At 37.7% G+C, this 25,653-nt stretch overlaps 1 protein-coding gene across 5 annotated transcripts in view; it reads left to right on the top strand.

Annotated features, from left to right (window-relative positions):
• The window catches only part of ANO3 (anoctamin 3), a 156,183-nt gene that overhangs the window by 43,816 nt on the left and 86,714 nt on the right, over positions 1-25,653 (top strand). For all 5 annotated transcript variants that reach the window (XM_050335198.1, XM_050335197.1, XM_050335201.1 and 2 more), the window contains exons 2-3: positions 23,630-23,830; positions 24,673-24,744. In XM_050335198.1, coding sequence (XP_050191155.1) covers positions 23,630-23,830; positions 24,673-24,744 — 273 coding nt within the window. The remainder of the gene's footprint in view (positions 1-23,629; positions 23,831-24,672; positions 24,745-25,653) is intronic.

Below are 25,653 nucleotides of genomic sequence, written 5' to 3'. Positions count from 1 at the left end.
GGTCATGGTAAAATACTTTTTCCTAAATATTGAATATAAATATTGGATGAAGATACATTTTATGCTACACAATAATTGTTCAGTTACCAATTTTGTGATTTTTGGTTTTTCATTTAGTCCTTGCAGAGATCAGTCAGGCAGCATATGATAATGTGAATTACTATTGTGAGCTTTCTGCCAGTAATTCTGAACGTTGCTGGACAGGTGAGCTTCTGGATTAAGTGTTGAAAAAAGCAATTTAGTATATGTTATTAGTAAGACTTCACTCATTTTTTAATTTTTCCTAAGAATTGACAGCAGGGATGCTAATGAGGTTATAACTGGATATGAGATTCCTGTATTCTAAGAAATGAACCAAAGTAATACATTTGATGAGAAGAACTTCCTCATCTATCAACAGAACAGTATAGCTTTAGGGTGCTGGTAGCAGATTGCCTGTTGTTTTACCTGCAGATTGTCTTGAGTTTTAAAATGACATAGCTCTGATGGTCCAGTTCTCTTCAGATTTGTAAAATATGGGTTTGTTTTTCGTTTTTCACAATGAAGTGTAGCTATGAATCTGACTAGAAATTACCACTCAGTGGTAATAATAAAAAAAAAATCTGAAGATAATGATGATCTCCCTTTGTCCCTCCTTGTTGGTTTTTTCTTTTTTTTTTTAATTAGTCCAATAATCTGGCCATCCAGCTCCTGGAGTGGTTAACATATGTCCTGAGAAGCAAAAGCTTATGCAGGATGTGAATAGGTAACAGGTCATGAAACTTTGTTCTCAAGGCTCCAATGCTGAATGCTGTCCAGTTTGAAGTCCTGGCTGTAGCTGGAAGTTCTTGCAGGCACAGACGACTCAAAGAAGGGCAGGTCACTCAACTATAGATGAACTGTGCTATTTTAATTTGGTTTTGACCCAACACTCTGATTGAACTGAGCCTGAAAAGCTGCCATCAGTGAAATGGCTATAATCAAGTCATATGTCCTACCAATAGCAAAATGAGAAGAGAATAAACCCTCCCCCTCCCTAAAGCAACCTTTCAATTTGTTTTTTTTTTTTTAGACTTTTCCATCAGTGTGTCAATTCGTGAATCAGAAATAAGACCCTCCCTAGCAGTGATTTCAGTACTTAACAAAGTTTGAGTTCTTAGGGGAAGGGGGCCACCTGCCTGGAGTCAAATACAGAAGTGCACAGAGTTTGCAGATAGAGCTTTTCAAAAGGTTGAAGGCATCTGAATGCACTGAAGAGGAGTCACAGAACAAAAGCAGCTGATGAGCCTCAAGAGATGCGGGATATGTGTCTGTAACCATTGTCATGTGCCTTGCTGTGCACAGCAGGATGATGTGTAGGTGTCTTTAGATGCAAGGCAGAGTTACACACTAAAACTTTCCAGCGAGAAATGTGATTTATGTTTTTTTTCTTCCCCGTGTCTTTTTACTTGCCGAGTTAGTTAGGGGTTTTTTTGAAGTTCATTTAAAAAAATAATTAATTAAAAGCTTCAAAGACCCACTAAACCATTCCATTAGTGTCTATGAATCACACCCACGATTCATATAACTTAAGAAAGTATTAATGACTACAACCAGCAGTTATCCTTTTATTAACTGTGTTTGAAAGAAAAGGAAAACTTTGCATGCAAACTGTTTTTTTGCAGTTTATTGTTGGCACTAACTCTTTTGAATAGACACAGTTTTAATGGAGTTCTACAAGGATTTTATTTTCATATTTCTTTTTCAGTCAGATTTCGTGTTCACTTGACACAATCTTTTTTTCCATAAATCTGACATTTAATGTGTGGAATGACTTTTCAAGTCACGTGTGTAACGTCCACTGCCATTCAGTGAAGGCAGAGAATATTTTACATCCTCTCTGAAGTTCCATTTATTAAGCATTCAGAAGTTAATCTGCGTTCCAGTTGTCTTGAGTTCAGTGACCATTCTGTCCTCCACAGTTGATAGAAGATCTCCAAGAAAATCTGAGTGCTTTAAATGTGAGCTTTCTTGGCACTGCTTCATCCAGTCTTGTTGGACAAACTTAAAAGATATGGATAGTGCAAACAATTTTTCATTCAGCCAGGTTTTTTTCCTAGCAAAAAGAGAAGCTTTGAAGAAGTTTAAATTTTAGAATAGTAGAAGAGTGAAAACTCTTTTTTTTTCCCCCATGAAGTTTCCACTTTCAAACTTCTTTCCACTTTCAAACTTCTTTTCTTTACCTTAAAAATAGAAACAAAGGGTTTTTTTCAATTTAAATAAAATAATTCTGAGACAAAAATGAGTGATTTTCATCTTCCATGTGTATCAGAAAATGCAGACTTTAAATCAGTTGAAGGCATTATGTGATTTCTTTTTCAGGCTGGTTGCTATATACCCTATGTGTAACATCCTAACCATTTATGCACAAGCTTATTCTAAATGGCATTGTCAGAGCTCTAGAATAGTTTTCTGCTCTTTTGCAACTGCCTCACTAAAATTTTGCATGAATATTATAGGAAAGCATGGGGCTTTTCATTTGTTTTAAGAAGATATTCCTGTAAAGGTTTTTTGTGTTTTTTTTTTTGTTCTGATAAGATACTGTCATCAGTATCTCTTTGTGGTTCAGTAATTAGTCCAGCAAGAATGAAATCCACATGAACTGCTTTAGTGATAAAATGCTTCTAATGTTAATGTGCAAAGGTTTTCTATCAGCAAAATGTAATTCCCTTAGTACCTGGAAACAACTTTTGAAATCAAAGGCTGAAAGGCTGTGGAGACAGACAGCTGCACCAGAAAATGTTTAATCTTTTGGCTTCCCTGAAAATATTGAGTAAGATTAATTTTTTTGATTTTATCTGAAATTGAATCTAAGCAGTTGGTCAGATGTAGTATTATGGTATTAATTCAGTATCAGGGCTGAAAATCCATTTGGTGACTTCGATTCATTTGGGAAATATAGGGGTTTTTAAAGGTGGAAGTAGAAATGTAGTTCTCACTGAAAGACAGCTTTACTTTTATAACCACTGGCCAAATTTCATATAATAAGGCAAAATAATTCCTCCTACGTAAAAGGGAAAAAAAAAAAAGAAAAAGAGAAAGAATGGAGTTGTCATTCTGGTTTTTTTTCTTTTCTAGAATGTATTCTCATTTCTTTTGCTATTTTACCTGAAGAAGTATAAAAGAACTGTGGGTACAGCTGCAGAGCTTTCAGCTGAAGGCAGGAAAAATGCAGAAGTCTTACAGTATCAAGGAATGCTCCTACTGAATGGCTTCATAACAAGCATTTTATAAGGAGTTAATTTGTCCCTTGTTTATGGTAGTCAAACTCCAAAACATATTTTTCAAACAAAATGTTATTCTCCTTTGTCTCTCCCTTGTATAATAGCATCTTGTACCTTCTTTTTTTTTTTCACCCCTCTTTCAATCAGTCAGTTATTTACTATGTTTGGAGAGGTTTGTGTTTAGCACATTGTTAATACCATCTCAAGCCCTAGAAGATTTTGTTTCCGCTAGTTTATAGTATGTTTTTGTTAGAGCAAATAGTAAAAAAAAGGGATTTGTTGTTCCACGTTTCCTTATGCTTTTCCCAAATGTTATGACTCTGCTTCAAAATACTAACTTTTCACTGTCAGAAACACTGCAATTTCTACAGATTCACAGATACTCCTTTCCAGTGAAATCCTCTTTCGAGGTTACTTCTAGAACGTAGAATTCCCCATCCCATTTCCATTTTTATACATCTGCCTACCAAGGACAAGCCACACCTTAGCTTTGCCTGATACCATGATTATCCTGTCCCCATACGTACTTTTTTTGCTTCCACATAAACTTATTTGTATTAAAATAGTACAAAGATGCCTCACACACAGGGAAGGGGTTAATTTTCTGAAAGGTGAAGCCTTGCATTGCCCCAGTAATGAATCTCTATGCCCTGCCCTAAAACCACACTAGGACTCTATACCTTCCTCTAAGTTTTTTTGTTTTGTTTTGTGTTTTTTTTTGTTTGTTTCAGAGAAACAGAGTTATTGATGATTATTTAATTTTATATCTGTAGTAGTTACATGATTCATTTTATACCATAAGTGGGATCATTAGGGATCACATGCCCATCTTCAAATTTTCACATCAAAACCGGAGGGTCACAAATTTCTTGACTGAGACTGTGGTCAAACACTGTAACAGGCTTCCTAGAACAGGCCTACCAGTCTTTGAAAGGCATTTGGACACTGCCCTTCATCACCTGCTTTAACTTTTGGTCAGTCCTGAAGGGCTCAGACAGTGGTCACACAAGATGATTGTTGTAGGCCCCTTCCAAATGAAATGATTCTATTCTTCCATTCTATTCTAACATAACCTAATTTTTTTTTTTTCCTACTGTTGAGACCAGGGAACTCTTCCCTGCTTCTTTCTCTCTGGCAGTGGTAGGTTTCTAGATGTTTAAGCTTATAATACGAACCAAGAAGTTTGATGGTCTTTCGTAACGCCCAGGGCATTTCACTTGCTCCCAGTGAGGAAGCAGAGTGTGCAGATCAGCTGTCATCTTTAAACTGCTTTAATTTCTCTGGAGTCCTGGGCAGCCACAGAGCTGGAGGTTCCCACCTGGTACTTTAGATAGCCTTGGAAACACAGTAGCTTGTGGAAAGATCCAGTTCTGCAGCTGCCTTTCCCTTAGTCTTCCATTGGACTCCTAGGTCAGTGTCATTACAAAGGATAAAAAAACTTCACAGGTATGAAAAATAATAAAAAATGGAAGGCTACTTTGTCATTTGGCTTGGGAGATACTTCCTTTCCTCCATTTGAAGTGTTCTTCATGGCTCATGGAGTGAAAGGAGGCATCTATAAATATAAATTACTAAAAAAATAATTGTCAGGTCTCATAAATCCCGGTTTGTCATTGCCCTGTATGCTGATGCTCAGAAATGTTTATCAGCTAAACATTGCTGTCTTTAGAATTAATATATCAAAAAGCTTCTTGTGGAAGTGTACTTGAAAAGAGCCTTTGTATATTTTATCTCTTTTTCTCTCTTTAAGAGAATAAAGAATATACTTTAAGGGTATATTTCTTCCAAATAGATTATCAGCCCTGGTAATTTATTTAGAAGTTCTGTTCCTGTTCCTCCTACTTTCTTTATTTTACTCTAATCAGTTATGTGTGATGGGTAACAAGATTGCAGAGAAAGAAGAGGCACTGTGACATAATATTTCTACTTATGCTAATTTCATATGAATGACAGTTCTTCACATATCTAACTATAAACAATATGTTATAACCTGTAGAAGAACAAGAGGGGGTTTCTGTGAACCACAGATGCCAAGGAAATTTTGCATGGATTCAGTTAGTTTTTATAAATATGCATATATATATATATATATAAATAATTTCATGCTTTGCATAAGATTTTGTGAAAGTATTTCTGACAGAAGATACTAAACTTTAGAAGTGTTCAACCCCGTTATCTTCGACCAAGGAAGCAAATTTTTTCATGGGTGGTGGCAGCAAGGGCTATTGATATTTAGTGTAGCCAGGAACCAAAGCAGTGTAAATTCAGAGGAGCACTGTAAAGTTTTGTCATAGCACCACATAAAATTTTGGGCCCATTGTTGTTGTCTCAGTAAGTTGTGGCAGAAAGGCAGATTTTGGCAGTTGTTTTGATGCATTGGTTTGCCTGCAGGATGGGATGAAGGAAAGGGTGGATGGCGAGAAGAGATTTGGAATGCTGTTAGCGACTGGTCTCACTGCCTTCTTCAGCATGACCCCGTATTAGGGATGGCTGCCAGGCTGAGAGCCTGTCAGCTGGGATGGCTGAAAGAGTATAGACATGCAGTAAAGTTCTTCAGTGGCTGCTGTGGCTGCAGACCGAGATTCAGAAAAAAATTTGAACAAAACCAAACAGACTTTGGGCTTACAAGAATCTCCAGCATCGAGGTGTCCTTGTTTCTGAAGCCCTGACATGGTTGACCAACTACTGTGGCAGATTCACTGGTACCTTGTTGTATTTCTTGGCTAGATGATAGCCTGATGTTTAATCAGCTTTTTCTGGGTCAGTGTCGTTCTTGCACTCTTTGATTTTGGCCCTTAGCACCACACACTGCACTGAGTGGTTGGAATGGGCTTTATAGTCAGGTTTAACTGTTCTAAATTGTGCTTCAGCCAATCAGGATGGTGTTCATGTTGAGCTAATGCTGATAAATTTGTAAAATCATGAAGGTGGTGCAAGTTATTTTCCCTTTTACCATAAGAATCCAGACCTTGTGGTGTGATCCATCACTATATGTATGCCAACAAAATTGTTGGATTGTTTACTGGAAGTGCATTACATTTTTTACTGGATGGGTTCAGAATAATTCTTTGAGGGTCTGAGCTGCAGGGAAAGTATTATATTAAATGCACATCTTTTCTTATGATAGAAGTAAGTGATGTAATTACATATTTAACAAAAGTAGGAAAATTGAAAAATAAACTCAAGTATGTGTGTGTGAGAGTCTTTGGGTTGAGTGAAATGAGTTAACTGTAAATTATGATTTTTTGCAATCTCATTAGTGCCAGCTATTCAAACCATTATATTCACTGTTTTTAATTTCACTTTAAAATGTTTCATTTTCCCCCTTTTTGTGCATCTGTATAACCATATATAGACATGTTTTTCAAATCCTAAAATGGAAGTAGTAATTTTAAAAAGGTCAATAATTACCTGCAGAAAATGTTTTCGTGGATTTAGCTCTGATTTTGTGTTGGATATGCTTCCTCTGGATTTAACAGAATTCATAATAATGTTATTAATACTAATAACATCATCTTTAAGAGTGGAAGTGAGGCAAGTTTTGCAGTGCTATCTTTTAATTGCTAGCATAACTAGAGAAGTTAGATAAGCTTCTAACCATGTAAGGACCCTTTGCAAGTCTGAAATAAAAGCTGCAAACTTCAAATGTAAATTAAATTGTTGTGAGATTAATAACATGTTAAACACGATCCACTGTCTTTTTCTTGCAGATGATCTAATTGATTTAACTGAATTTTCAATTAATCAGAGTCATCTTGGTATTTATTAACTGCTGTTCCATTGTGGTTAGAAAGAGTGACAGTTTTATGCTGTGAATGTTACAAAGCTATGTATGCATACTTGTTTCATTGTAGGAAGGTTTGCTGTTAATGAAACAATTTACACAATATTACACGTATTGAAAGTCTCTTAACTTTGAGCATGAGTAGTCCTCTCAAACAGTGTGTGGGACCACATATTATTAAACTGAGGTGCTTGTGTGTTGCACTGCAGTAGTTACTGTGATAATGCTGACCTGAAAGTAAGGTTGAAACTTTTTCAGGCTGTCTCCATTTCTAGGTTTGATATCAAAAAGCTGTGGGTTAATAAAAGTATTGGCTTATGATTTGAATGGTTTCAAAGTATGTTTCACTTTCAGAATGCCTCCCATTAAATTTTATGTAGCTCCACGCAGTGTTTGCTGAGAGCTGCTCCTTGAACAGTACTCAGAAACAACTTTTGGATGTGTATTTGAATTTCATAGATGTGAATTGTTCTGCCTCTCCTGTACTCAAATGATGTTCCCCAAAGAAAACTTCTGTCCTTGTGTTAAACGGGTTTTTCCCTGCTCTGCCCTATCATCTTCACATTTTTTAATTTAATTCAGCCTCTGTTGTTGAATATTCTGAGAGTTAACCAGTATATAACATTACCTGTGATTAATTTTTTTTCTTTTAATGCTTGATGACATATAAGTGTAGGAAAAGAAATTACCCAGTATATTTCCTCAGGAGTTTGACTTGGTATTTGACATTCCAGCCATTTTGCTGTGTTCTTCTCTTGTTATAAACTAATTCCCTTGGATGTCACACCAATGTATTGCATAAAATTGTATTCAGGTCAAAAATTGCCAAGCAAGTAGAGGAACATAAACTTTTGTTTTTAGGCTCCAGGTTCTTTCTGATGTTAAATGCAATTTCTTAGGCTTTCTAATGTCTTCACCATCCAGCAGGGTCCTGCACTGTTAAATTCATTTTTTGCGAGATGCTAAGTATGCCAAACTTTGAAAATATTTGGAGGCAAAATTTCGAGCGCTTTCCTGGCCCACAGTTTGTGTGTCACTGTGTATCAATAAGATGGCTAAACACAGTCTGGGATACTGATTTTTGTGAGATCCTGCAATCTGCTTTAAGAACACATCTGTGATAAACTTGATGCATTTGTACCTCCAAGTTGAAAAAAGTAATTGCAGGTTCTCCAGGTATTCTAAGTTAGATAGTGAGACAGTTCCTTATTTAAACATTATGTTTAATAAGATAAACTGCACAAGGTGCAAAGATGAACACAGAAGAGTTGCTTAGTTCTGTACATTTTGCTTAATTGCGTTTGTTGAAAGGATATCATTTTCTCTTTAAATCATAGGCTTTGAAAGAGCACTGGTAACTTTTTTTTTTTTTTCAGATTTTAACCTTTAGAGTTTTTAAGTGCTTTAGTAATAATCTCAACTTTTCCCCTGTAATTTAGGAAAATTATAAAATGACAGATTTTTAAAATAGCTCGGTACACCTCCACAGCACTGAGCTGTCTATGTGGGCCTGATGTTCAAGTAGCTGAGTTGAGTTTGGTACAAAGGTTACCAAGGTTTGGTTCTGTTATCAGTTGACTTTATACAACAAATGTGTCAGTTAGAAAGCTTCTATTTTCACAGTGAAAAAGTAGACCTGTTGAATAAGCAAATTTAAAAACTGTGGTCTTAGAAGGGCTTCTGAAGGGCAAGTGAAGATTTAGAACAATCTGAATTTTTGTCTTGGTGCAGATGGAGCTGCAGTCTATTTGATGGAACATAAACACAGGGTGTTCAGCCGTATCTAGCAGGAATTTCTGTTCCCTGTTTTTTTCAAAGCAGCTCACACCCAACAGGAGTAGTGCTGCTTATACTGAGTGGAGGACACCAACATCTTTGGCTCAGAAAAAGCTGAAGTCTTGTCTGGCTGAGGCTCCTTAGGATAACTTGTTTGTGCAGCAATCATTTTTAGAATTCTTCTGGAATACTGTGTTTTTCTGTGAAAAACTCCACTCCAGAGGAGTCTCTTAGAAAATGCTGAAACCTTGTCAGGATGTCTGAGCTGTCTCCCTGTTTGTGTTCTTTGTGATGTGCACAGCAAATTCACCCCAGTGCCTGATGCAGAGCTCAGGAGTCTCTGGCTGGTGCTCTGGTCTCCTGGCTAGTAAACAAAAATGCAGGTTCTGTTGCCTAGACAGTGTCATAAATGACTCCCAAAGATGGATAGTGTCACTAGGGGGGTTTGTATACTTTTTTTTCCCTGCAATGCAATACAAGAGGTTTTCTGACTGGTTTAGGAGGACCCCTTTAAAACAAATTTAAAATATGTCCGAGGCTTATCCCAGATACAAAACACTAGGGGAACAGTGTGTATGTGGTGTATAAGACACCAAATGCAGGTTCCAGTTGTTCAAATAAATGCATTTATTTTAAATTTCTCATTCCAATCTAGATGATGTTTAATGACATACTGAAGTACTGTATCCCCTAACATGATAATTTCAATAGGAATAATTTATAATTCCTCATTACACATCATTAACTGTGTAATTTTTATCCAATTTCTTGCAAAAACAACGTACCAGCCAAGTGGGAAGTGTCAGTGATTTAGTTCTGAGCACTAATACTGTATGTGGAACAGATTTATCTGACTTTTCTCAGAAGTGTGCTCAGCATACAAAGTACTCCTTCCCAGATATCAGGAACTGCTTTAAATTTAGGGACATAAAGGAATGTGGTAGGAGGGCGAGTATAATCAGCTGTGCAGGTACTGAGGAATCTGAACATAACTGCTTCACTCGAAGTTACAGGAAAATGCGAGAAGAGAATGAGTTATGTAATAGCTGCTAGAATTCAAAGCAAAGGAAAAGTCTCCTCAGGGGTGATGTTAACATCTACAAGAGGAAGAACAAACTTAAAAGGCAGTTCTGGCAGAGTGCCAAAATCCCATCCTCAGCTGTCTTTCTCAAAAAGCATGGGCCCTGACCTCTCATCCACACAGGAGAACTTGAAAAATGCATGCAGAGTTGATTTGAAAAGCCATCCAGAATGTATCTCCTTTCCAGGAAAAGATGGAGACGCTGGAGAGTAAATGGGATAAAAGGATCTATCCAGTCTTTAGGGTTTCATCCAGGCATTTCTCCTTTCTGAATATTCATTTGGGCATACTCTTCCTCCTTCTCTCACCTCATCAGTAATAACAATAGTAATACTGGCACACACTAAACCTGGAAATTCATTAATAATGAGAAATGTTTGCTTGAACAACTCTGCATTGGCTTCTCTGATTAGAGATCTTATTGTTTCTGTCTCTACTCAGATTTAACTGGGATAGCTTCCCTCTATATGATTTTTTTTTTTTTTTACATTCTAACAACATCTTTAGTACTATAGGCTTTGAAAGCTCTTGATACTGTAGAGATTGTGCTTAAATGAAGACAAAGTTGGCACACACACAGGTATTTGTCAGTCTCTGCCATCAACTGGTTCGCAGTCCGTGGAAACAGGAATGTGTCTCAGGGTGATGGGAATGATGAAATCTTTGGGAGGGTAAAAGTGGCTGCTGGAGATTAGGAATCTCAGGAGAGTAAAAAGCAGGGCTGTGTTTGCATTGTTAAGGCTGCTTCACTACCTACCAGTGGTTTTGCTGTGGCAGACAGTGAAGTTTCTCTCAGCGGTAAGCATCGACTTTTGGGCTGGACTGGTTTGGTGCTGCTGTGCTTCAGTCTTTCAGGAGAGAAAGGTGGGAGGAGAGGCTTTTGGAAGTGATGCAGCTAGTTTCCCTTCAGTTTGGGAAGTCACACGGAGACTTAAGCTGTTTGATCTTGGTGCAGGGTGAATTGAGCTTTACACCTGCCAGTAATCGTCCATTTTTAAAATTGATGATTTGGCTTTTACTGCATTTAAAAAGCACAAGTAATAACAGTCATGGGGAGATGAAGAGAAAAAAAACCCCAACCCAGCAATTCTCCATTTTGGTTTGTTTTGATTGTTTTTTTTAAATTTTTTTTCCACATGTGAACCATGTTGCTATGCGTATGCTCTAGTCCTCTTTAACAGGTGTTACCTCTAAATATTTTATGAAGGACATTGCAAACTGCCTTCCTGCCACACGGCACTTAGATTGTAAATTACCTTAGGATAAGTCACTTATTGTGTATGTAGGCTTGAAGGTAACTAATTCCAATCAGAACTGGATTCAGACATTGTCTGTTACCATGACCATAACCAAAATTTCTGAAGGCAAAGCTGATGGTTTTGAGTGTATGTCCCTTAAGCAGAAAGAAAGACATAGGAATGTGGGAACAGGATTGTAGTATTTCACTGGTTCTGTCTACTGAGATTCTGGCTGCTTTTCAAACAACGAGTTAAGCTCTCCTATACACAGAGAAGAAGAGAACAGGATAAGTGAGGGTTTAATCCTTACTTCATTGAGCACACAACCAAATTCACGGTGACCTTTATTTTTCCCCGGTAAATACTTCTCAGTGGTTGTAGGCTCTGAATCAGTTTTTCGTGCAGGAGGACTGTGACATTCCTCCATTCACCAGAGGTTGTTTGTCAAGCTAGTGATATGCAGGAAACCTAGTTTTTTTGATCCTTGAGCTCTTATCTTCACGTATCTGCACATAATTAATGGGTAATACAAGTTCAGCTTCTGTGTTTGTTCAAAATATTAAGGGGGTTTCGATATGATTGACTGCTTTTGTTCACTTATAACAGATTTAAAATTGATTTCTTTTGCTCTTCGTGCACTCGAGAAGTTTTTCTCGCATCACCCTATAAATCATGGTGATTCCTGGTCTCAGCTGTGCATCCTTTTTGTGTACTTTTATTATGTATTCGTTATCCTAACAGTATTTAGAGACATTTGGAAATGCATATGACCATATAAATGCATATTAAAAGTCTGCACAAAGAGCTTTGAAGCCATTAGTGTCACTTTTGTAGATAAGTACTTGGGGATTCTTAAAAGCAGGGATTATTTGGCTCTCATGTTGAGCCATTAAATCCTCGTATGAAATGTAGTACGAAAATTTTGTTGATTATGGATTAGCTTATCACAGAGTTTAGCAGCAAACTCATTTGCCCTCATTGAAAGTGGAAGAGAGCTAGTTAAGTGAAGCAAATGAGAAGACTGGCTGATCCTCAGTTTTGGAAGCACACAGGAAAATGAAGAAAGAGCAAACCCCTCCAGATGCTGAATTTCTGTCCTGTCACTAAGTTCTTCTGAGAGGTCGGCCCATGGTTCCCTTTTGAAGAGTTAAAGCCTCTAGCACAGTTTTGGTTGCTGAGATAAAGCCTGCAAGGCTGTGAACTGCTGTAAAAACTAGGCCATCTGCAGCAATTACGTTGTTTCTCTCAGACCCTTAAAAGCATCATGTGAGCACATCTGCAGGGATGGTGCCTCCAGTCTCTTGTGTGTCTCCAAATAATATTGACGAATGTATTTTTTGTAGTTTTGAGTACCAGAGGCCGGAGAAGATCTTTTCTGAGTGATCTGTTGAAGTCAACTTACCCAAAAAAAAAATCAAAAAAAAAAAAATCATTATTTTAGCTTAACATGCAAGGTAAAGGTAAACGTGTGTTGGATTGAAACCAAGGAGTTTGTGGGCTTGTAGTAGTGCATAAAGGTATTGCAAAGGAAAGCAGGTATTTAGCTGTTTTGGCTGTAATATAGCAATGTAAAAGTGTAAAGGTATCACCCAAGAAAGTGTGCAAGGGAAAAGAGAGAAGAAGAACACCCAAGGAAATGAGTAAGGGAAAAGAGAGAAAGGGAGCAAAGGAACCTACAGACTCAGAGGAGAGACCATGTGGGCTGTTCAGGGAAAGCAACAGAATTCTTTTTAGCATTAGCAAATACATTTTCTTCCCAATGATTTTGAAACAGCTCAAGCACTTTTTTTTTTTTAATATTTTTAATTGAAACCAGCAAAAATTAAAAAAAAAAAATTAGAAGTCTGGGGCGCATTGCTGTAAAAATGGATGGAGCAGCTCAAAAGCTAATGAAACTTGAAAATGAAAATTGTTGGCTGTGTAATTGTAGAAGTTTTTAGACATCAATTTATTTCGTATTGACGTATTTTATAATTCATCTCTGGTGCTGGAATACTTTTTGAAAGATACATAGCATTGCTGCTGCTTCCTGCAAGCTATGAGAGGGACAACTACATAATGCAAGGAGGATGAGAAGGTAGATGTTAGAAATAATGTTCTCCCTGCTGCAATATTCATTAGCACTGCTTTCACCCAGGTTTGGCAGTGCTTGTAATTAGATTTAGCTATATCTTAGTAATTCTATTGCCAGAGTATGACCACAGGGATGACATTGGAAGCAGTAAATGTGTATGCACTGTTTTTTAAAACTGCAGTGAATACCTGTTATACTCTAGATATTTACACTGCAGTATACAATCTAGAAAATAAAGAAGGTGTGTGTTCTTTCATTACTCTGTGCAAAAAAAAAAAAAAAATCCTGATTTTTTTGTTCTTAGAATAAATAATTTAGCCTTTCTTCTGTTTGCTGACAGAAGAAAAGGCTTGGTGGAAAGAGGAGCTGAAATGCTGATAAGTAGCTTATAACTGAGGTAATAGCTATAGGTGAAGTTCAGAATTATTTGTGGAATTCGAAACAGAATTTACAAAAAAAAAGAAAGGGGATGAAGAAAGAATTAAAAGAATGAGGGTTCAAAGATTTGACAGTAAAAAGGGATTAATTATACAGTTTTACAGCACAGATTCTGTCAAACCTATGAACTATGGAATTGTTTATTTTTATTGTCTTTTACCATGTGTTTGTACTCAGTTATGCTTTGTCAGTAGGATACTGCCACACTGGGTTGGATTTGTTTTTTTTCAGTCGTGTGTGGGGTTTTTTTGTGTGTGTGTGCTTTTTTTTTCCCATTTTGAACCTGATTGATTATTTATTTATTTTTTTAATGAGAAATTCCACTTGGAATAGAATGGCTCCCTTGGAGAAGGAAAAAAGGCAGCTAAACCTCTCCAGATTATTTGCTCAGCTACTCTTTGTTGTACTAATTTTTTTAAAAACTACCTTATTCTAACCAGCACACTAATGCTATTAGATGTGACTTCTTGTGACTGTCTCAGCTCAGTAATTTACTTGGATTCTGCTCTTTAGGCTGTGTGTTTACTTTGCACCATTTTTTGCCTCATCAATGGGAGACCTACATTCACAAAATGAAGAATGTTTTTTCCCATTAATTACAGCTGTTATGGTGTAGTACTATCTTACACCATGTTTTACGTTTCCTTCGGTAAAAGTTTATTTGTGTTTCGCTGTTTTCAAGCATTGGAACTGTTGTGTTTATACTTACATTTAAAAACAGGGAGTTTATTTTACACCACGATGCTTTTCTCTCTGTGTCATGCAGACACCTTAACCTGCCTGGCCTGGAGCAGCACTCCTTGCTCAGCTCTGAAAGCGCTCTTACAGGACTCCACTTTCTGCAGAAGGACTATCCATTCTGCACAATGCACAAAAATCTGTCTTTAGCAATCAATGCACAATGCTTTAAACTTCTGCTGTGTTTTCCATCCGTGCTAAACTGTCAATTACTGCCTGCTTTGATCTCTCGCATCTTGATTCTGAAAAATGTGAAAATGTTCACAGAGGTTTTTTTCCTATTTAGCACTGAAAAATATTAAACTTTGTTGTTGTTTTATTTTTTAACCGATTTGTTTTCAAGAGTTTATAATATTTTACTTTTTCTATTGTCTCTTTCATTGGACCAGTCAATCTGTAAAGTATGTACTAATTCTATTAAAAAAAAAATTTGGATTTTTTTTTTTTTGAGAATACTAACTGTATTCTTCAGTTCACTCAGTTATAATTCATAGCAGAATATTATCCCCCCCCCAAAATCTATTCTGGCAGGAATTCAGTTCTTTAATTAGTTTCACTGCAGCACTTTTCCCATGGAAATACTGTAAGCCTTAGCCAAGTCATTGTCCTGAGTACTTCCTGCCTGCCAGCCAGTTCTCCCCTGAAGTTCTGCAGGCATCAGGTGGAGGGAGAGGGATTAGAGTTAAGGGTTTGTTGGTTATGACTGAAAATACAGTGACCAAAATAAGAGACTTCTTTTTTTTTTTTTGGAAGTAGGAAAATGCCTAAGCACTGTTCAGGGCAAGACTTGAAGTGGCACCGTGCTTGGGATGTGTTTGTCACTAACCAGTGATTCCTAATTTTGGATCAATTTCTGGAACTGAAATCCAAGTTGAAGTCATCTGGCAGGTTGCTTGTTTTGTTGTCCAGTCCCCTTACAGAACTGAATTCCAGACAGGTTTGCACACAAGTCTGAGGAATATTGTGTTTTTACTACTCTACTGACTGAGCAGCTCTTTTAAACTCTGATTTGCTCTGTACAGTGCATTTTCCTACTTACCAGAAGCAGATCTCAGATGGTTTTTTTGTGTTCTTCTGCAGAGGTAAGTGCAGAAAGATGAGGAAAACCAGAACTCTGTGTTTGTATTCCCACTGACTTTTTATTTAAGTCCACAAAGTAACACAGCTGGATGTGTCTTTTCTCTTAGCTGACCATCTTTATTGTTGCATCAGTTCTAATCAGAATGAGGTCATAGGACCCCACTTCTAACTAGTTGGCTTCTAACTTGACCGGCCATGGCAGAATACAGAATGTGAATAAAGGCATTTCACAATTCATCTTTCTCAGAGAGGAGCTGTTTGCTGTCAGACTTTTCATCTCCTAAGGTGAAAAGGGAGTGGAGCTGTTTGGATATACAAATGAAAGAAGGCCCCAGCATCTTGAGTTTTATGCCTCCTTGGGCTGTTCACTCCAGTTGTTTCCTCTTTTGTTTGGCTAGCAAATAGATATTATAACCTAGATCAAAACCCTTGATGCCTATTTATTTTATGCTTAGTGCATTTAAGCCCTATCTTGCTCTATTAAAAGGCAATATTGCACTGTCTTCCTTTTTCATAACCTCATTATGTTGTTGCTAAATCAACTCGGTTTTAGCCGTGCCAGTCTCCTGAGGCTGCTGTGAGAAAGCATTTTCTGAAGAATTCCAAGAATGAGGCCTGGGGAATAGGCTGCTTTGATGAGGTCATATAGCCTTCCAGAGATTTAATAAGTTGTTGGGTTTTGGGGGAGAAAATGGAATGTTTTGTTGGTTTTCTAATGTTTTTTTGGCAGATATGTTTACAACAGCTCTGGAGATTTTCCAGACTAGTCAGCAGCCTTCTGAAGCCTTCTAATTCCCATGTTCAATTAAGGACAAAAATATTTTGCTTTATTTGTGTGCAGGTATTATTGATTAGCCAGGCACCAATTGCATTCTCTTAAAATTAGACTTTATTTTATGTAAGGCCAAGTATTCACGGAGATATGTTTTATAAAAGGTATTGCATAAAGCTTCAGATTGTAATCCATATTTAAAAGCTATTTCCTTTTCTTAACTGTGCTTTTAAGGGTAACAAGACCCCCGTGGCAAAAAAAATGCACTCTGCTTGTGTGAACTGTTCCTTACTTTAAAATGGTATTTCCCCCACCTTTGTCAGTAAAAGATTGAAAGTTTTGGCTGTTATTTGCAAATAACAATGGACACTTAAAAATGCCTAATGTGCATCTCACTAACATGGGTAATGTAAGGAAAGTGTATAATAATTTTGCTTGTAAGAGTGATCATGAGATAGTCTCATGTTTTGTACCAAGTGAACAGCATTTAACATTTTAAATTTGGTACAAGTCTTTCCTTACTGATGCGGTACTAAGAACAACATCTTGGATTTAATTTGATTCCAGTTTTTGTAGGGAAAAAAATTAGTTTTCCTTTCCGTTTTGATGTTTTTCAAAATCTGTAAACTAAAATCTGTTTTCTTAAAAGTCATTTCCTCGTGTAGATGATGAGAAAATGAAGCCTTAAAGCAGTTCTCAGTCAGATATACAGACAGAACTGTGTCCTGTATTAGATAATCAAGAAAACTGGATGAAGTAGGAAAAGGTGAGGATGTGAAAACTGCTGTTTTCAAAAATTAGCTGATTCATAATGACTCCAAAGTAGGTAATGCAGTAGGTGTTGCTTGGGATTACTAACAGTTCTTAATGTCATATGCAATCCATGTCCAGTAGGGGCCTCAAAACCTAAGAGCTCTTGGGGCCAAGACACATCCCCAGCGTAAAAGGAGCCTTTGTTTTTTTCCTAGTTCTGTGTGCACAAGGTGTAATAGGAGTGCTTAGAGATTTCATGAGATAAATGCCTTTATTTCCCCCCTAAATCCCAAAATAGATTTCTAATCGTGTTTCCCTATAATGGACCTTAAATATCATGGAATCATAGAATGGTTTGGGTTGAAAGGGATCTTAAAGATAAGGCTCATTCCAATTCCCCTGCTGTGGGCATGGACACCTTCCAGTAGAACAAGTTGCTCAAACCCATCCAACCTGGCCTAGAACACTGCCAGGGATGGGGATTCCACAACTTCTCTGGGCAGTTTGGTGTGGGGAGACTTAGGCTGGTCTAATGTTTGAGTCATTAATCACTAGCAGTTCAGTCTCTTTAAAGAAAGCAAAACACCAAAAGGCCAAAACAGTGTATTTGGAGAAAAAAGGAAAGGTGGATACCAGAATTTTTGGGTGACCCAGGACACGTGTTTATCTGGCTGTACAGTGGACACTGTGAGAGACAATATTGAAAGCTTCACTGGAATCCAGAGAGATTACATCAGCTGGCTTCCCTTGGTCAATTAGCTGGGTTACTTTATCGTGAAAAGAAATCAGTGCGGTAAGCAGGACTTTGCCCTCACGAGAAGCTATGCTGGCTGTGACTGATGACTGTGTCACCCTTCAAGTTTTTTCATTACCTCCCTGAATAATATCCGTAATTTTACGAGTCACTGAAGTGAGATTGACAGCCCTGTAGTTTCCAGGGTCATTCTTCTTGCCCTTCTTGAAAACTGAAACAGCATTTCAGTCAATGGGGACCTCTCCAGATGCCCAAGACCATTCAGAAATCATTGAGAGAGGCCTCAAAATGACATCAGCCGGCCCTGAGTATTCTCAGGTGAATCCCATCAGGCCCCACACATATATAGGGATACATCTGGAGCAGCAGATCCCACACAAGTTCAGGGTCAGCTGGATGCTGATCATTCTCATGGCCATGGTCCTCCAGCTTAGGACACTGGGACCCTCTTAGTCTCATCAGTATTGAAGACAGAGGCAAGGAAAGATTAAAACGTGTTTATACTTTCTAATTTTATTTCTCTCATCCTGTCAGTTAATTATGTAATTTCTATCAAGGTAAGAGTTTTTAAAGGAATAGACTTCACTTTAATTTTACAGCTGATAATTGCAGGACATAATAGACACATAGGCACCATATGAGATCATGGCCAGCCTCATGGTGTATTTAGGAGAGGTTTGAGCAGCTTCCAAGCGATTCTTTAATTCTGGCAGTTGAATTTCCTGCTACTTCTACAAGGAAATAGGACTTCGTTTCACTGGCTGGAGTGTGAGAGGTAAATTTTGGAAGCAATGTCGTTTCTCATTCTCTATAAAAGCCCTGGAGTATTTCAATGAAAGGAATGTCTTTAGTGTTCTTTAAATCCTTAGATTTTTTCGCACTATTGGTTTGTTTCCCCTGGCACAACTGGAAATACCTGGGTGAAGATGATGTCTCTGGAGAGTAAATGGAATTCTGAATTAATGGGGATATCAAATGCCAGCCCAAACACAAATATAAAACTTAAAAATAGGAAAGCAGTTACTGGTGAGTTTTCTTTTCCAGTTGAGTTCTCTAGGGATCACTTTTAACCCTAGCTGGTATTTTTAGTAGTGAGCTGGAAGGAGAAGTGAAATAATCACTGCACTAGAGTGTAGAGGTCCTGAGTGCTGAATATCTTACTGAATTGAGTGCTGGCCAACAACAAGCATTTCAGCACAGAAGTTGGAACTTTTCCTGGGAAACAGTGTCTGAGGGATTTTTATTTTTGCAAAGGGCAGCTGTTTATAAATTAAATAATTGTCCATGAAAGGCCTATAGCCAAAATGGCTAATGAGACTTCTGATCTTCTGTTTTTGTGGCTGCTAGAGTGCTCATGGATTCTTGAGTGCTGCTCTGTTGTCAAGTCAGAGAAAAAAGTTGAAATATTGATAGAGTTCCATTATGCCTTCCTTATAATGCTATGCTGAAGTGCTTTCTAAATAGCTCATCAGAAAAATAAATAAAAAAACCCAAACACAACAGAGGTGATCCAGTATAAAAATCTATGGACTATTTAAGTACAGTAATAGCTTTCTCTTGATCTGATGGATAAGATACTATAAAATAAGAGTTAGAAACTGAAGCTTGCACAAAATGTTACATACTCTTTACAAGACCTGTAGGGAAAAACGTCACCATCTCTGAAATCTGTTATACCAGGTTGCAATGTTTAAATCACTAATTTTATTAATTTATTTATTAACAATTCTTTAAATTGGGGTAATTAATTCTTTTAAGTCTTGTCGTGTGTGTGTCTCTGTGTGTCTGTGTTTTCTGGGAGAACTTTCAGATAATCCCATCAGTTCCTTTGTCTTTCCCCGGCTATAATTCTGGATTGAAGGTTGTTTCTCACGTATCTATCCTGGGAGGAAAGAAAAAAGCTAGCACAAGTGTAGGCCTTTACAATTAACTTAATTGTGTGTGTTCTTCTTTTCACAATTCTTTAAACTGCAAAAGGTTGAAGTGAAATGATGTTATTTAATAGAAACAATCTTTAAAGACGTGATTGATTTATAAAGGTGAGGCTTAATGTTGTAATCAATGTTATTTGTGTAGTGGGATGGTACTGGAAAATGCCATCACAGTGACTTAACTATCAGTCAGGGTGTAATAATTGGCCAGCCTAGGAGTTGTACTCATCCAAGGGGCTGAGCTAAAACTTTTAATAGGAATAATATTGAACTTGGAGATCTGTGGTTGCATTTGATGGTTTTAAAGGTCTTTTCCAGCTGAACCGATTGTATGAATCTGTGTTGACCTGTATACTTCATGATGTAAAAGGCAGTTAAATTGACCTGACAAATACACTTGGAAGATTTGAAATCAGAAGCTTTTATGGTGCACTGATAGTGTTGAAGAGAAACAGGGTTCGCCCTTGTAGGCTGTATTCAGCCAGGTTTAGTGGGTGGCTCATGTTTTCTTTTTCTTCTCAAGAAAAGGTTTGATTAGTTTTTTTCCAGCTATGATAAGAGTTTTAAAGAGTGTTAATATAATTACAATACTTGATGCTGTGGTGGGATTTTTTTCCCTGTAGGAATATAAAATGAAAGATAGAGGTTATCCAGTTTTATGTTTTATATTAAAGAAGGAAGGTATGGATGACTTACTCAAATACAGGTCTAATATGTGAAACTCAATACCCTTTGTGTGTGTTGAGGTCTTACAAATAGATAAGAAAACATCTGCTGTTCACAAAATAAGTTATTATTCGTTGTTAAGTATCTCTCAGTCAAGGTTTTTGAGAATTTAATAGAGTAATTATCCTGTATTAAGGGTTTTTTTGTAGAATGCAGCTGCCAATCAGAGTGAGCTTATTCTTTAACAGTAAGTATTTGTTACATCCACTGAGTATTGAAAACTAAATGGTCTTCCAAACTGAGCTTTCACACTTGGCACTGTGAAAATGTTTTCACATTTAACCTAAATGTCATGGAAAGCGTTGCAGGCTTTTCTGCAGAATGTATGTGATTAAAGATTCTGATTGTTATGATGCCACTGACAGAAATGTTTGATATTTATCAAGTATATTATTGATATTAAGTGTGTTTTATGAATGACATTTTGGGTAGTGATATACGGTATGTGAAGGCAAAGGCTTTACAGAAGTTTCTTACAAATAAGAAGGTATTTTTTTCAATCACATTTGTGATGACATGAGTGCAGAAACCCAGAATAAAAGGAGTTAGTGTGTATTAGCATTGGGTTAGCATACACTTTTTTCAGCTAAAGTTAGGAGCAAATAAAAGGCAATTTTTTTCCTTACTAGTACTGAAATGATCCACTCTGTCTGTATTTCACAGAATGAGGCATAGCAAATTTTTTCCTTTGTGTTTCTCATGGCCAAAATGTGGAGACCTCCGAGAACTGGCTTCATATAGAGTCTTTCTAGATTGGCATAACGTTGAGCGTGCTTTAAATTGTGCACACCAGTTTAACAATCAGAAAAACTCTCCACATTCTAGCTCCATCTTTCCTGCCTGCTCTGTCAGGAAGCTCTGAGATGTAGTACAGCTGTCTGTCCTGGCTTTGAGCCATGGAGGGATTTGCCTCAATAACAGGAATCCCCAGCATCCTCTTGGAAAGAGACCTTCCAAGGCAGAAGTGAGAAAATGAAATAGGCTGGATCTGATCAAACCGTAAACTTTAATGACCTTTTTCGCCAAAATGAGAAATTTCTATTTTTTTTGTTGCCAAGTGTGTACGTATCTATTATCGCACATCCAAATATCCCTGAACAAGCAAGGTCTGTGGAGTGAAGTTCTAGTGGGAGAGATACAGTCTAGAAAACACCCCTGTGGTGAAAGGAGGAAGGAATAAAAATAATTTCGGAAAATCAGTTTAGTGACCAGGTTGATGATGTCAGCCACAAGCTGTGTGTCAGCCACAGGTGTGCCAGCGCTGGGTAAGCACTGGCATGCAACAGCAAATGCCACCAAAACTAGCATATCATAAAACAGTGCTCTGACACAGTAGCAGAGAATGAATTAACTTGTTAAATTTTGATCATGAAGGTCATACCGCTACCTAGCAGCGAATCTGCTCTGAGGTTACTTTGCTGTGACTCACGTTCTTCGAGCAGAAGCAGCGTGGTATTAAGTAATCCGTTTGAAATGACCCAGGGGAATACACAGAGAGGGCAAAAGGGAATAATTTTCTTTTAAATTGAGACAGTGCCTCATCAAAAAAAATCATATTCTTTTTTTCTACACGTATCACTTAAATTGTGGTTAAAACTGAATTGGCAGTGTGTTATTTCCATTACTGTAAATTTCTTGGGTAATAGTGATTCATCTTGCTACACACAGTGACTCCAGTACAGAAGCAAGAAACATTTCTTTTTGGCAACATGAAATAATTATGCAGTAGGGTCCATAGTTACTGACTACTAAGCCTATCACTGCTTAAGAAATTGATCATTAAAGCCATCCAGAACAATTACGAAGATGCTGAAGAATGCTTTTAGTGCAGGTAGCTCGGTGTGCAGCTGCAGATTGAGCTCTGGGTGAACTGCTGACCCTTTGCATGATAAAGCTCACCAGGATACGTGGTTTCCTTTGTTGGAGGGGCACCCAGCTCCATCTGTTATTCTGTTGCTGAAACGTGATTAAATTATCTGAGGTCTGAGGCTCTGCTGTGAGAAACCTGGTCTGCAAATCCCGTGTAGTTAATTTTCCTTGGCATTCAAACCAGTAGATACCTGTGTGGGGTTTTTTTCCCTCCACCTGTAGTTTTTGGTAGAGGGGAGTACATTCATGTATTTTTAATCCTAATCTGTGTGTATATCCTTGTTCATCAAGATATCCCGGACATTTTGCAGACTGTATTTTTTTCTTCTGTGGTGTCTTTCCGTAGCATTCCCTTTGACAGGAAAGGCATCGGTCTCTCAGAGGTCACAGTGCGTTAATTCTTGATGGAATAACCTGAGGCATTTGGACAAGGGAGCAGCAAAGATTTCTGACGTTGACTTCGTGATGTATTCACTGGATCTGCCTGGGAGGGAGGGAGTTGGTTTTCTTCCTAGCAGCCTGTATGGTTCTGTGGTTTGGATCTGTGACTCAAACAGTGTTGCTAACACCCCAGAGTTTTGGCTGTTGCTGAGTGAGTGCTTGTGCAGCATCATGGGCCTCTCTGTCTCCCAGCTCTGCTCTGCAGTGAGCAGGCTGGGGACACACACCCAGCTGGGACAGCTGGCCCCAGCAGAACGGGGGGTGGCCCACGCCACTCAGAATAACACTCAGCATTAAATCTGAGCACTGAGGAGGTAGTCGTTTCTCAGGGGGCATCGCTCTGCTTGTGGGAGGTAGTGAGTGTGGCTGCATCATGGTTTGTTTTGGGTTTTCCTTATTTCCTGTACTTACTTTACCTCAGCCAGTGCATTTTGCTCACTTTTGCTTCTCCCGTTCTCTTAGGAAAGCTACTTCGTATCTCAGAAACACCTCTTAAGAGTTGGGCTTTTTCCAAATCGTTGTGCCAGCTGTTTTGTTCCAGCTGACTTTGGAATGTTGGGGTTTTTTTGGACACATTTGTTAGTGCTTCTATGATGTTTTTTCACGAAGGTTACCCCAAAGGTAAAAGTATTAGGAGCATTAATGTTTCCATAATGATGAAGGGAAAATTTTTGTAAGGAAAACATAAGTATTTTACAGAATGTCATACCTTTGGCATCTGTATTTTAGTTTTGCCCTTTTTTTTTGTTGTTTTGTTTTGTTTGGGGTTTTTGTTTGTTTGTTTTTAAACTCTTCAAACCTTACAGTGTGACAAACATTTTTGTTTAGTGGGAGGGTTGCTTATTAAGTTGTTTCACAATTAGCTATCTTTCTTTGTCATGGCCTAATATGGTAGAGCTTATTATTTTATTTTTCTTCTGGCTTTTTTTCAGGTATGAACACAAGCAAGAGTGAAACAGTGAAAGACCATCCATTAAAACCTTCTAGAAGATCTATGCCATGCCTCGTCCAGAGCCAAACACATCCTCAGAGCCTGAGCAAGCATTCTTCATTCCTGCAGCCAAACCGTGTTCAGCCTCAGCCTCTCAGTGCAGGGACATCGACAGCGACAGTGGATGTAGTGTCAGAACGAGGTAGGAGGCTTTTCTCTCTCAGGAGCTTGTTCCAACACTGCTAAGCTTTGATTTGTTTGGGAATCTGCAGTTTATGGGAGAAATGTTTTTGCACAAAACACCTACACATATCGTAGTACCAGGTTCTTGAGTGAATCCTTATAATGTCCAAAGAGAGACTTTAAATTATTTTTATTCTGCTTTTCTCAGTTAGGATATTATTTCCTTCTCACTGGAAACAAGACAAGAAAGTGCTCAGGTGTGCTGGGGAAGAGCATGAAGGTTTCTGTAGTCTGTCCTAGGAGAGAGAGAAAAAATAAATTGTAGGATTCTGGCAAAGGCTGTCTTTAAGTATGAACATGTAGGAACAGATGCATTCATTCATCAGTGGCAGAGTCAGGGAGGAGTGAAGGCAGAAAATCCCTCTGAATTTTTGTTTGTGCTGGAGTAAGGAACTAGTTTTATTTTAGGATTTCTGATTTAATAGATAAACATACCTTATCAGGGAAACTAGTCCAACTGGAGATCTCAATCACTGTGTGTTGCCTGTTGCCAACTATTGCTATCCACTCTTACCCAGCTGTGTGTGAACCTTTATCTGACTTCTGCTACTAGATTTTGATAAGTCTTTCCTTAATGTTGACAGACATAGGACACTAATTATTACTCTAGAAATTTATTTTACCAAGATAAACTTCTCTCAGGAATAGAGTGGAATTCTTCATTAAAGTGATCTTGTTATTTTTTCTATCAATGGGAAGTGCTCTTCAAAATTTCAGTGTAAAAGTTTGAAAACAATGTAAGTATATCTTTTAGTTACAAAATACATGCAAATGCTGATATGAATATTGCATTTATTACAGCTAAAGTGGTGGAGACTTTGGAGAACAACTTGCTTAAGTTGTCTAATACAGAATATGGTGATCCATTTTTAGGTAAGTTGTTGTCTGAACTGAAATAATGAAAATCAATAATTATTCAATTACACTTGCAGTATTTAAGTGTGGAAGGGCCACGTGTACCCTGAGCTGCCAGTTTTTTGGAAAGAGAAGATTAAATGTGACTAAAGAAAAGTGTGCTGTCATAAATTTCCTGATACTGTCTCACCTTTCAGACTAACAGTAAATGGGGATTAAAGACAGAGAAGTGTCATACATTCAGGGTATCCTTTTCCCATAGCAGTCCTTCATAATGCAATCACTTGGAAGCCTGTATTTGAAATGCCTTTGAAGTTGTCATTACTCAGTGATTATTCTTGTGTAGTCATGTTATTCAGTATTATTTTGTCTGCAGTTCTGTTGTTGTTCTTGTTTTGGGGTATTCTTATATATTTGCTGTAGATTTATACTTATAAAAAGGATTCCAGTCTGAGGGGAGATAAGAAAAAGAACAAATGCAGCCAGTAGGCATATTTGATATTTGTACCTGAATTACTGTCACTCTGATACTGTAATTAAGTCACAGAAAGGAGGAATTATTTTTAGAATAATCCCATTCTTGTAACTGCAAGTTGAATCTGTAAATACACTCATGAGTAGTAACTTGCATGTTCCAAGCTCCAGTAATTTTGAAATTCTCTGGCCATCTGCTTTACCCGTACAGACACACAGATATTGCTGCACCTTGCACCACTGCTGTGAAAGATCTTTTTGCTCACAGATGATGAAGCATCAAGCTAGAAATCGTATCTTCACGCAGAATGAAAGAGATATGCTTTCAAAAAGCTATTTCTGCTCGCCTCTCCCGTGTTTTAGCATTGATTTTTTCTTCAAATTATGTGATAGATAAGAGGCTTCTCAAGGTCTCCTAAAGAGGTATCTACTGGAAATAGCGAACTTGATACT

The sequence above is a fragment of the Myiozetetes cayanensis genome, unplaced genomic scaffold, assembly GCF_022539395.1.
Source record: "Myiozetetes cayanensis isolate MyiCay16 unplaced genomic scaffold, myiCay2020 scf6-25, whole genome shotgun sequence".
In the NCBI taxonomy this organism is placed as follows: Eukaryota; Metazoa; Chordata; class Aves; order Passeriformes; family Tyrannidae; genus Myiozetetes; species Myiozetetes cayanensis.
The sequence above is the reverse complement of the archived record's forward strand: the minus strand, read 5'-3'. Positions and strand labels throughout refer to the sequence as shown.